This window comes from Bombyx mandarina, chromosome 20 (genome assembly GCF_030267445.1).
Source record: "Bombyx mandarina strain Sakado chromosome 20, ASM3026744v2".
In the NCBI taxonomy this organism is placed as follows: Eukaryota; Metazoa; Arthropoda; class Insecta; order Lepidoptera; family Bombycidae; genus Bombyx; species Bombyx mandarina.
The window spans coordinates 2,215,759-2,228,868 of record NC_143226.1 but is presented as its reverse complement, the minus strand read 5'-3'; the positions used below and the strand labels follow the sequence as shown (position 1 = coordinate 2,228,868).

Sequence of the window (13,110 nt, the reverse complement as noted above, 5' to 3'; positions counted from 1 at the left end):
CTTGAGAGGCTATTTCAGCTTCGCCCTAACGTTTGTAGGTGAGCTCGCGGGGCTTAACCGGAGTGTTGCTAACACTGACCCTAGCAAGAGCAGTGCTTCGCAGAATCTACCACCGGATCGGAAACGCGACCCACTGAGAAGATCCGGCGAGAAACTCAGTGGGCTGTGTCTATGGGTTAGTTCGCTCGTCGAGCCCTTCGTCGCAAGCGACGGGTTCGACGAGGACGGTGACCGGTGCTTGTGGTGCCTAAAAGCACCGTTAATGGATCAGGAGGATCCGTAATGACGTGCTTTGGGCGACGTCGACGGTTTACCATTCGGTCTACTGGGTCGGGTATGTAATTTCCAGCGGCTACGATGAGAGGGTTCTCATGTCGTGCCGCCTTCTCAAAATGGCGCAGCGATGCCGACTGTAGATACTTACTAAATGAGTCGAGCTCCAGGTCATCGTGGAGATCCACGTTCCTAAGGAACCAAGGCGCTCCGACGGCTATCCTGCAGAATCGTGATTGAATAACCTGAAGAGATTTCAAGTGGGTGCGGGCTGCGTGAGCGAACACTACCCTTGCATACGTCATGACGGGGCGTATACAAGTTTTGTAGAGTCGAAAGTCACAACCGTAAGTGCATTACTGTCCTATGCTCACAAAACGTCCAATCCCCATTAATTAAACAACTATACAAGCGTTGCGTTTGATTTTTACTACAAGACATTATTCTATCATGAAAGCAATTTTATATTACTTGAATGAGGTTAATTTTATATTGTAATTTTGATATACAGTTTTACAGATGGAAAGTAACTAACATATTTGATACTTTCTAAAAATTTGTATGTAAATTTAACAAATTCATGTTTCAGAATAACATTGAGTTTAATAAAACCGGCATGAATCGTAACGTTTTAAAAAAATCATCTTGTGAATCAGTAAATCAGTAATGTAGAAGGAAAGCTGTCGATCTCGCCCTCACGTCGCCTGAGACCGTTCACATTTGCGGTGAACTTCGCCTTCTCTTCTCCTCCCTACTAGAAATCTCTCTATACCCGTAACTGTAACGGCATATTATTAAAAAATATGTTCACGTTAATCTGTAATCTGTGGCGGATGAAAGGCGATTGCATGCAGCAGAGTTGCGAATGTTGCGATGGATGTGTGGAGTAACGAGAATAGATAGAATACGGAATGAATATGTTAGAGGAAGTCTGAAAGTGGCACCTGTGACAGAGAAGCTGAGAAGTGCGCGTTTGGGATGGTATGGACATGTAATGAGACGAAATGAAAATGAGGTTGGTAAGAGAATGTTAACTATGAATATGGAAGGATATAGAGGAAGAGGTAGACCTAAGAAGAAATGGATGGATTGCGTGAAAGACGATATGGGTAAGAGGGGAGTGAGCGAAGAAATGGTATATGACAGAAGAGTATGGAAGGAGAAAACATGTTGCGCCGACCTCAGGTGACTAGGAGAAGGGCAGGATAATGATGTTCACGTTAATCTGTATAAATCAATGACAGATACTGCAGTTGTATACCTACCGTACTGTTGATTTTAATACTGAATCATTGTTTAAAGTGAACGAAGGTATTCGTAAAACATTTAGTAGTCAGAGTCACTCATATGAGCCCATATGTAATTGTTTGGGTGAAAATTGCAGTTTTATGTGTCATATCCATCTTGTCAAAATTGGAAAAGCTACCATCAATAAATATATAGAATAATAGAGGCTTCACTTGTCTCTCTACTGTCGATTATATCGGGCACTGAGTACCCACTAATTTCCTGTTTGTCATGAGTATATTTCCTAATCATTATAATTTACATGACTAATTGTATGTTAATTTACCTAGGTACTACTATCACATACGTAAAGTATTATATTGATGTTTTTTATTATTTGGTATGTCTTCAAATATCTGCTTCAGTGAGAAGGTATATATTTTTTCAGAATACCCACTTCTAGCATGCGCACATCGGAACTACTGTATGTGTACTGTACATTTTGCTCATTTAAATTTTGAGACACTTAGAATGCAAACTTGTGATTTAGAAAAGCGTAAGAATAATATTTTTGGTTGTTTATAAGTTATTATTTTTTTTGCATTCAAAATTATTATTCTAAGAGGTGGAGAGGCGCTTTGAATCCCCACGGTGTCACTTTGCTACGAGAATTTTTGATTAATAGTCGGTAGGATATCAACTTAATGCCTATGCTTAAGGTAAGCAGACCGTTTTAATAACAATGTACCTTTTTATTATCATGGCGTAACAAACCTAATCTAGAAATGGCGAAGCTATATAAATTAACGAATTTCATTTGACAAGGATAATCTTTTAATCGTTTCTTTCTTCCCTTCTTTATATTGCACTATGTAAAAATGTGGTAATGAGATAAAATCAGGACGAAAACCATCACAACATTCAAAACTAAGGCGAAATTTTAAAAAAAACGGAAGTGGGTACAGAACATCACTTAGATGATTTTAACAGACTGCCGTAGGAGTATGTATTTGTCTTATTAATTAGCAGTTCAACAACCAGCCAACTTTCTGGAATTTTCGGAAAAACCGTGATATCTAGTCCAGACACTTTCCAATTTCGTTTTCCCACACTTGTCATTTCACAAGTCCTTACACTATTAATTAGCCACGATTATTATGAAGATACACATTCATTACTGAAGATTATATACCTACCCGCGTTCCCGGCCAAAAGTTTCGTGTTACATTCCTCTGTACATTGTTTTTCGTTTTATTTATCCTTGGATAGGTTAAGGGAACATCATCCAAACAGCCAAATCTTGTGTGAAAATATGTAACTTATTGATGTTTTATCAACTACAGATTGCTACAGACCCATATGTAAAAGGTCAAAACGTCAATTGAATTGTCCAAAGGCTGCCTCATTCTTTAAGGTGGAACTCATATCTATCTTTTTACCCCTGGCATAATTGCTTCGTAGACAAACGGTTAAGACACTATACTACAAATACAAAAGAAAAAAGGTGAAATAAAACAATTCCGTAAATTTTATTTAAAAATTAATCAAGTCGCATATATGTCCATATTTCATATTATGTAACGTTTATTGTATTTACTTATAATAGATTGAAGTAAATCGATCACTCCTCAATCAGTATTATTTAATCGTATTGATTTATGTTTTTGTGAAGGAGTATACTAGTTTTTAATATAACATTGGTATTTGCATCACGTACATCAACTTTAATTGAACTAAACAATATTATTGACTAGAAAATTAACTCATTTATTTATGTAAACAATAGAGCCAAAGTTATGATTAAAAAATGTTGGTCTCTTGAACACACGTGTTTAACACACTCAATTTTGACAGAGTAGACAACAGAACACTAGAAACAAATGAACCTAAAAGTATTTGTAGTGGTTGTTGAATAAATTAGAACGAACTAGCGACCCGCCCTCGCTTCGCTTCGGAAACATTAAAACACACATGAAACAAAAAAAAAGAAAATAAAAGTAGCCTATGTTCATCAGGGACAATGTCGGCTTCTAATGGAAAAAGAATTTTTCAAATCGGTCCAGTAGTTTCGGAGCCTATTCGAAACAAACAAACAAACAAATCTTTCCTCTTTATAATATTAGTATAGATAATTGCTATTTATGTGATATTAAATTTATTCATTTTATTTACTTCATAATTTAAATAACCTAACAATTCCAAAACATTAACATTAATTGCGCATTACGTCATAAGTGGCTAATGTTTGTGTTTTAGAGTACGGTGCAGTAATATTGCACACATCGATAACCATTCATCAGCAGAAGCAGGTCGCCGCTCTCGATATCGACATGGAATGCATCATCATTATGTTTAGTTCGTAGTTTGTACTGGCTTGGAATGGCGTCACATAAAATGAAATTTCGGGCAGTCGCGTTTTGTTCAGATTTCGCGACAATTTCAAACATTATAAGACTGTCCGGTTTTCTATGGTACGGAGCCCGTTTTTGATGCAGAAACACGGAAAAAATTTTTTTTTTGACTTCACATTACATTATGGAGTACTCAACGGTAGGCAGCGGCTTGGCTCTGTCCCTGGCATTGCTAAAGTCCATGAGCGACGGTAACCACTCACCATCAGGTGCTCGTCTGCCTACAAGGGCAATAAAAAAAAACAGTTTATTAAAAGTTACCCACTGAGTTTCACGCCATATCTTCTCAGGCTAGTGTTAGCAAATTCTCTCAGATTGAGCCCGTGAGCTCATCTACCCACCCGCGCATAACTGGAATAGCCTCTTAGCTACCAATGTGTACATAGGGGAAAAAAAACTTTAAAAGTTTGCCATCTTTTTAGATACTCTACAATGACTGGAAAGCTTGTGTATTTCCAATCCATACCCATCTTCAATGGCATCTATTCTAAAATGCAAAAGGCATGTACAACCGTGTATAATTATTATAACCAAAGCACAGCCGTCTTTGAGCAATCTCTTACATTATGAATTTATACGCAGGCCATTAAGTAACTTATACTTGGCTATGATTGGAAACCGCACGCAATGCGGTCAGGCTTGAAGTGACCATAGACAACACTTAAGCACCGCCTGAACACAATTGGTGACAATAGTCAGTGATTGAAAAAATCCGCCTATACACGATGGTTCATCTGCGCACTTTCATCACGGAGCTCCGTTTCCTGCGAGACACTGCAGCGACGAATGGGTTTTGGATTAATGGATGGATGGGAATTGGGAATTTCTTTTAGGTAAGTTGTTTTTTGATATCGATGCTAATAGTACTGCACAAGTAGTAAATTGAAGCTATTCGCAAATTGAGTCCGTAATTGAAACGGCCGTTTCAGCCGATTTCTTCAGGAATATATCCTCTCATACTCTTTATACGTTTACTATTGCTATTGGTTCTTTTCACAGGTTTATCTATGATGCCTGCACGAGATCCTAAAGTCTGTTTCTTAATTCTTTCATTTTTATTATTACCATTTAAGTAACTGGGTGAATTAGCATAAATGTCTAAATCCAAACACTCTGCAAAAGACCTTAAATAGTTTTCCCTTTTTTTCTTATGTAAATCAGTACCTATCTTGTAAAAAGTCATAATAGGGTTTATAAACATATTCGAATTTTCAATGATTTTATCAACCTTTCTTTGAGTACGTTCTAAAATTTTATTCAAATGTTGCAGTTCTTCTACTGAAAGGTTACAATTTTCATTATGGAAATTTATGTGGACTTTTTTTTTCTCGTCAATGTGTAAAGAAATATTTCGGAAATTTGGAAGGAATTCACTGGGTAGCCTCTCTGGAGATATTTCCGATAAGTTCGCTGCGACTACTCCTTGTATGACTGGTATGTCAGATGATGTATTTAATTCTGAAATGAAACTAGAGGGTATATTTTCTTGAATCTCATGAGTTGTGTTTGTAGTGGAACTACAGCTTTCCAAAGCGCTACTTTTAATAGTATTAGTAACATCTATACACTTTTTGAAATTATTATTTACCTCATTACTTAAAAAGGCATCGATTTCGTCTTCAGTGTCAATGGGTCTGTCTACAATGTCATTGGTTTTTATGTCATCTTCAATATTAATGGTTTTTCTTCTGCTTTCAATATCAGTGGCGTCTTCAGTATCAGGAGCTAAGATTTCATCTTTAACATCAACGGCTTTGTTTTCATCTTCAATATGAATAGTCTTATTGTCGTCTTCAATATTAATGATTTCAACTTTAATATCAATAGTTTTGTTTTTATCTTCAGCATTAGTGGATTTTTTTTCGTTGTCATTAACAATGATTTTATTTCCGTCGTTTTCAATATCCATGATTTCAACTTTAATATCAATGGTTTTGTTTTCATCTTCACAATCAATAGTATCGTTTTCATTTTCAATATCGATGGTTTTCTTTTCTTTTGCTCTATTTTGTTCAATACCATGCTTAGTTTTTAAATTTGGTGTATTTTTTAAAATACGTCTTTTTTTTGTTACAGGTTCCGCAACGCATTTTCCACTGTGTAGAGAGTTCTCAGGCAAAATAAGTTCATCTGGTTTGCAACAACACGTACATTTATCAATAGGACAAAAATGTTTCTTCTTTATACATGTCAAGATGCTTGCAGGTTTTTGTTCTTCTTTTAATTTTTTAATGATATTTTCACGTGCATACCAACAGCATACTTTTCCGTAATATGAATCTTTTGTTTCGAAATCTCTTCCTTCGAATGTTAGTGATTGTATTACCTCACCATTAATGTCAGTTTCATAATGATTATATTGGTTGTTTTCGTTTAAAAATGAAACTTTAGAAGTTTTTGGTCCTGAAACGTTAACATCCTTGTTGTTTGAGAGTTTTTTTAGGAGATAGTCATCAGCATATCTTTTAGATACTAACATTTTTTTTAATATCTCATCGAAGGATATACTTTCTTCTGGTTCTTTTATTGGTTCTTTAACGTTTTTTTCTAAATCATTATCTGTTAAATCAATGTAATCATCTGAAAAAACTGCAACAGAGTTATTTGGTTCACCTTTGGATTGTCCCGGAACACAATTATCTGCATTGCTTATCCTTCTCGAAGTTGCAGGCTTTAATGCTTTGCAACAACATGTACATTTATCACTAGGACACAGATGTTTCTCCTTTATACGTGTCAAGATACTCTCAGGTTTTTGTTCTTTTATTAGTTTTTTTATAATGTTTTCACGTGCATACCAGCAGCATACTTTTCCGTAATATGAATCTTCTGTATCGAAATTTCCTTTACAGTGTGTTTGTGATTGTATAACTTCACCGTTGATGTCAGTTTCATAGCAATTATATTGGTTATTTTCATTTAAAAATGAAACTTTAGAAGGTTTTACCGTTGGAACGTTTGTATCGTTTGATAGGTTTTGTAGGAGATAATCATCAGGACATTTTTTAGATACCAACATTTTCTTTAATAGATCATCGAAATCAGAATTCGTTTCTGGTTCTTTTGTTGGTTCTTTAACATCATTATCTGTTGGATCAATAAAATCATCAATAGAAAACATGCAATAGTTATTCGAGTTTGGTTTACAACAACACTTGCATTGTCCTGGAATACAAGTGTGTGCATTCTTTATCCTTCTCAAAGTGGTAGGCTTTAATCTTTTGGATAGATGGGCTACGATTTGTTCTCTATTAAACCAACAACAATAGTTAACTACCAAATTTATCTCTTGCATATTCATTTTCTGTGACTTTTTTTTTTCATGTCTTATAATATTCCCGTCGTCGTCTAAAATGTATAGATCCGTTTCAAAACGTTTTTTGACCATGCATAAGTTACTCGTGTTCTCGTAATCAACTTTTGTCGTGACTGGCCAAACTACTGGATCGATTCGTTTGTCTTCGGATGTTGGCAGTCTTCGATTGTTTTCTGAAGTTTTAAACGTCGTCGATTTTAAAATCGTATTATTTTGTGTAAAATTGTCAACACTATTCCCAAGCGCAACAGATTCAGCATGTATTTCGTCGGCAACATTTTTTCCTTTGAAACGCTTAACTGCATGTTTGTTTTTATTTAAAGTAATTATTTTCTTTTTCAAATGTAAATACGATGCAAGACGGTTGTTTCTAAATACTTGCGTTTTAGGTTTCTTTGGTAAAGTCGGTTTGCTTTCTTGTTCAATTTTCTGTAATGCATCCACAATGGTTGTCTTCGAAGTGTCATCGCTAAAGACTATCATATCATCAAGTCTTGTCGTATATACTACGAGATTAGGCTTCAATGGACGAACTGGACTTGCAGATAACATTTTTTCAATTGTTGTACCTGAAACAAAATTTATGGTAGATATAATTAAGGTTTGTTTTATTAGAAAAAAATAAGGTAGAAGTAAATAATTCTAAACTATGACCATCACTCGAGCGACTATACATTTACAAACGAAACTAAAATTACTTAGTACTACTTCAAATGTCGAGTTGATTTGGTAAATATAATTATACCCTGATTGAAGCAGAAAACAATGTAAATTTGCAAATTCCCAATATCTCACGAACAAAATTCGGGGTCAACGTACGCAGAGGTCAATGAAACAGTCCAGGTCCGCTGGTTTTGTAGGTGACACAGGTATTCAATTTAAGTATTTAGCGAAAGTCACAACGTCTGGCCGCAATTCACTAGTGTAATATTTAAACTAATATGATTATGTTTTGTAATTATCTCTCTTACGCCTCTGGAATATCTGTCACTTCCGATTTGACGTCGCTATTTTTTTTTTTTTTCGATTTTTTTTTTATATACTCTGGCACCGCCTGTCGTTCATTTATCCAGGATTTTTTCCCTACCTTTTCACTGGTAGCCCAGGAGGCTATTTCAACTACGCCCGGGTAGATGAGTTCACGGGCTAATCCTGAGAGAATTTTCTAACACTAGCCCTAGCAAGAGTAATGCTTCTCAGAATTTACCACCGGATTGGAATCGCGACTCAGTGAAAGAAAATCAGTGGGCTTTGTCTACGGGATCCATGATTAGATCCTACGATAGAAACCTTCAATGGAATGCCAACAATAACCGTACCCAGTTTAATTAGATTCGGATGAGTAATTTAGGCAATTATAGAGGACATACAAACATTGACTAAAATATTCAAATGTTGACAAATAGCATGTATAAATAATAAGTCGTCCATGACCACCAAATCTGTAAAGTATTTGAAACGTCGAAAATACAATAATTTAATAACAATAAATAAATAATACCGCCAGATTAATTATATAAATAGTTTTAATTATACAAAAATTGATTTTTATTTTTATATTATAATTAAGCAGTATTTGGTTTTGTTGTGAGATTTATTTATTCGTCATTCTGAACAAACTATGATTTTGACCGACCGCCGATGGAGGGTAATGTTTTTCGAGTGTATGTGTATTTAATTTAAGCCCATATAGCCAAAACATTTTGACGGCTTTCGAGATAATATGTATAAATATGGGGCGGCATTACATTGGTATAGTAACCGGCAAACATCTTGAGCAAATGACCTTGACTGCGCAGAACCGAATTTTAGATCACTTTGGTGGTGAGGGTGAGGCGCGACGGCAGGGGAAATCGTATCGAGCGCGTTATTGGTAGATCAGTCGAACCCTGCGCCCCGCACCGCGCCCTCATTCCGCTCGCTCCCAAAAGTACGCTTGCGTACAGTGAAAAATCTATCGTTATTAATCGTTAAGTTATTTGTTATAATTGCTTGTTGACTTTGTTGCCATTGCTATTTGTTGAGTGTTTGTTGATTTTTTATAAAAAATACACTATGCCGCGACAAGCTGGTGTAGTAATCAAAAGAAAGGGTAGAAAAATTGTGTACGACGTATATTGCTTCATTATAAAACAGGGGAAGAATGATATGGAAAAAGTAAAACAGACTTCGGAAGCAACAAAAAGATCAGTGAGTACTGTTAGGTGCATTATTAACGAAGCTAAAGGCTCTGGCTTGCTCGCCGTGTTTGGGACTCCGGGTAAGAAAAGATCAGGGAAGAAGAAAGTTACCGGAATGGATAGTTTCGTTCAATCTGTAATAAAAAGATGTAATCATAACTACATAACAAGCAGCGAAACTCCGTACCGTAGAAAGGCTTCGAAAAATTTAAAGAAGATATACATTTTAATGGCTCGGAATGAAGTTTACGACGAATTATGAAAGAGCTAGGCTTCAGATGAAAAAAGAAACAGAAAATAATCGGAAGCTGGTAATTGAAAAAAGTAACATTCGATTACTACGAATCGAATATCTTAAAAAAATAATTAATTAGACAAAAAAGAAGATCGAACGACCGAGTTGTAAACTACACCGATAAGCCCTATGTCGACTCATCACGATGATGGCGACTCGGATGATGAAGACAGTGATGATGATGATGGTCAAGATTATGATAACGAAAAAAAAAATTACAAATACCAGCTTCGCTTCAACTGAACCAAGACCTGGCAACAGCTCTAGTTTTGACTTAATAGAAGGAATATCTATTTTACCCCAAGATTAAATTATTACAATTATTAACCTATATTTTTTGTTGATGTTCTAATAAATATATAAATAAATACATATGTTGATTTTAATAATTTAATAGCATTATGACGCAGAGTAAATAATGTTTTTGCACGTGAGTGTACCATGCGCAAACTTACCCCCACTACGTCAACAAATGCTCAAGAAGTTTGCCGGCTATTATATCAGTAGTGAGAGTGACAACGGAAAAAATAATAATAATACTGATGATCCATTGTATTAAGTAATGTAGAGTAAAAAACGAACTTCTCTTACGTGTACCCAAATAACTATTTTTAGGTGTGCAATTAATTTACCAATAAATGATAAAATAAATGATCATTAAAAAAGCAATAAAAAAAAAGAATGACGCGAAAATAAGCACGCAAATAGATTCCACTACGTTCGGTGAATGGGGTTAAATTACCAGTTTTAATTTCTCTCCGTCGTTTTCATTTAAAATATGTATTTCCGACATTTTGTATAGTGCATATAGTTTAAGTGAAATTGACACATAAATACCTATCGATTAATTGATTAATAACCTTTTTGTAAGTTTACCTCTTTGTTAGTGAATGTTTGTCTATAGTGAATATTAGAATTTAAACGTATTTCTGACAGAAACGTCTTCTGTAGACATTGGCTAACATAGAAATCTTTTTCATACAAAACTTAATAAAAACCTTTTAATAACACAATACCGGGATCTCGTAGGCAGGTATCATTTTTTTGTCAAGAAAATACGTATATAGCACGTGTTGACAAACTACGTGTAACAAAAACCGAAAGCACAAAAAGTATGAAATTTAAAAGTGCTTGTGGTAGGGTTTATTGTATGCCCGAATTGCCCGAACATGGGTAGTTACGACCATTTCAGATTTTCACCGAAGAACAGTCGCCTGACTGTACCTTTGTAAAGGCAGAACCAACGTCTTGTGTACTGTACAATTGAGAGATCGACCTTATGTTTCAAGACGGACAGTAACTTTCAGATTGTCAAATCAAAGCGCTCAGACAGCGACTTAACACCAGGCGGCCCGTGAAGTCGTTCACCCCTGTATATAAAGAAAATAAAAAACTATCTGCAGAGTTCACCTTATTGTATCTATGGACTTGGGAAACCGCTTAGCATTAAGCGAGCCTTCAGCTCATCCTTCGTTGTAAACAAAAAATATGGGTTTACAGTCGCTAATAGGATTACTAGCAATGTAATAAAAATGGGTTAGTATTTGCTTATGCCTGTGAATTAATTTTAATAACTCCCTTCATAATGTCGTAACTTAACTAGGTAACGGACTAAACCTTATAATTCAACGAATAAAAAACGTCTTAAATACCGTGCTGTTGTTTTAAATTTCTAGTAGTTTCCATTATCTCTCTCTCACAAACAATAATCACTATTCATTTCACGTTGTTCACTGATAATTCACGTACAGAACTTCAAACACTAGTTAATGTTAGGGTAATCGTAAATGAATCACATTAATGTTGATAAACAGTTGGTAGAATTGTTACAACACGCAACGAACTTCGTCACTTTACTGTTTATAGTGCACTCTCTCAATTTCGACTGAATCATCGGCGGCGGCGGGCTGTGATGTCGCTCGTCTAACGCCGCGCGCGGTGCTGGGGGGATCGTGGAGCGGGCACGTTTGACCCAGTCCCCGCACACTTCGCCTTACCGATACCAAGGTTGCCAACTCAATTGCTTTTCCTTACATTTCGGTTGAAGAACGCATGATTGTTTCGCTACAGAACTAAGCCGTACGGATTTTATTAAATAACTAATGTTAGGTTTTTGGTCCTCGCTTAACACCAAATGGGCCCCTTATAGCAGCGTTCAGCATAGCGTAGCATATTTTTACTGTCAGCATCCATTAAGTTGATCCAAAAAGCTTTTGAAAGATATTATAAGCTGTAAAAAGATCTCCAAGTTAACGTGAACTCAACTACAATATTTTTGATCCTAGGGACATCTCTTTCTTAAAACCAAGTGTTAACAGAGCACATAGTAGTAGACAGTGGTCCTTGATATCGTCAATTTCCATGAGCACTGGCAAACATTTATCATCAATGAGGGTTTCACCCGATTTTAATGAACACTGAGGTTAAAAAACATATATTTTAAATACTCTCTTCTCAAATACGTAAATCGAACTTAAATGAAATTTTAAAAAACATGTATTATATTCTCTAATCAGCCGGGATTTTAAAACAGCGCTTCGATGAAAATATATAGGAATATAGGAAACTCAGGTAAAATGAAAAAACAATACATGGTAACACAGTCGGCGGCTTGTAACTCGACAAAGCATTGCCCCTTCTCTAGCTCTACCTCTTCCGTCGCAAACTCGCTACACGGACGGCGGGTAAATGACCTTCGAAATAAGCACGCATGGAAGCGTGGCCAACCATATTATGTCATCATATAGATTTATATATAAAATACATTCAATGGAAATTTTCATTTACGAAGAATAAATAATATAGGGGAACAATGCGTCACTATAATTATTGTAATACGATATGGATCGCAGATTGGTGGCGCAATGTTTGTTACAACGTAATACCGCGCATTGAAATTGCACAGAACGAATTTAGTTTAGGTATATTGATTTTAGATTCGAAACAAGAAGATAAAAACAAGCTATGGAAAATCCGGCGAATTTTCTTCGTCTTTTATGTCTTCGTTACTGGAGGTTCGGAGGTTGGTGGTTAGTTTATTCCAGACTACCACAATTTTCTGATCTGTCGAATACAAGCTCTACTAAAAGATAGGATAACGATATGTAAAGATAGTAATACGAAATTATAAAAATAAGCTTATCTCGTGTCACGAAAAAATCTATTAAATCTTAAATCCTTGTTGTATTTTGCTTTCAAAGCATATCTATACAACAGAACAAGTGTTTACCATTATAATGAATGTATTTAATGATTCTCGAGATGTACTTACCCCAGGCGGGTACCAATTTTTCTAATCTTGTGAGTCCGCACGGGTAGGTACCACCACCCTGCCTATTTCTGCGGTGAATAATGCGTTTCGGTTTGAAGGGTGGGGCAGTCGTTGTAACTATACTGAGACATTAGAAC

General features: G+C 35.7%; 2 protein-coding genes across 4 annotated transcripts in view; one reads left to right on the top strand and one right to left on the bottom strand.

Moving 5' to 3' along the window:
- The window catches only part of iav (transient receptor potential cation channel subfamily V iav), a 54,328-nt gene that overhangs the window by 2,066 nt on the left and 39,152 nt on the right, over positions 1 to 13,110 (top strand). The gene's annotated exons all lie outside the window — the stretch shown is intronic.
- Positions 3,006 to 11,681, bottom strand: LOC114245084 (uncharacterized). Of its 2 annotated transcripts, XM_089735800.1 has the most exons (3): positions 11,355 to 11,680; positions 5,500 to 7,796; positions 3,006 to 5,369 (listed from the first exon to the last, which is right to left on the bottom strand). In XM_089735800.1, the coding sequence occupies exons 1-3, from the start codon at positions 11,386 to 11,388 to the stop codon at positions 5,364 to 5,366; spliced, it is 2,337 nt and encodes a 778-aa protein (XP_089591926.1). In that variant the 5' UTR covers positions 11,389 to 11,680; the 3' UTR covers positions 3,006 to 5,363. The 2 variants fall into 2 exon arrangements, with proteins under 2 accessions (XP_089591926.1, XP_028032892.2); XM_028177091.2 differs by having other exon boundaries at positions 3,006 to 7,796; positions 11,355 to 11,681.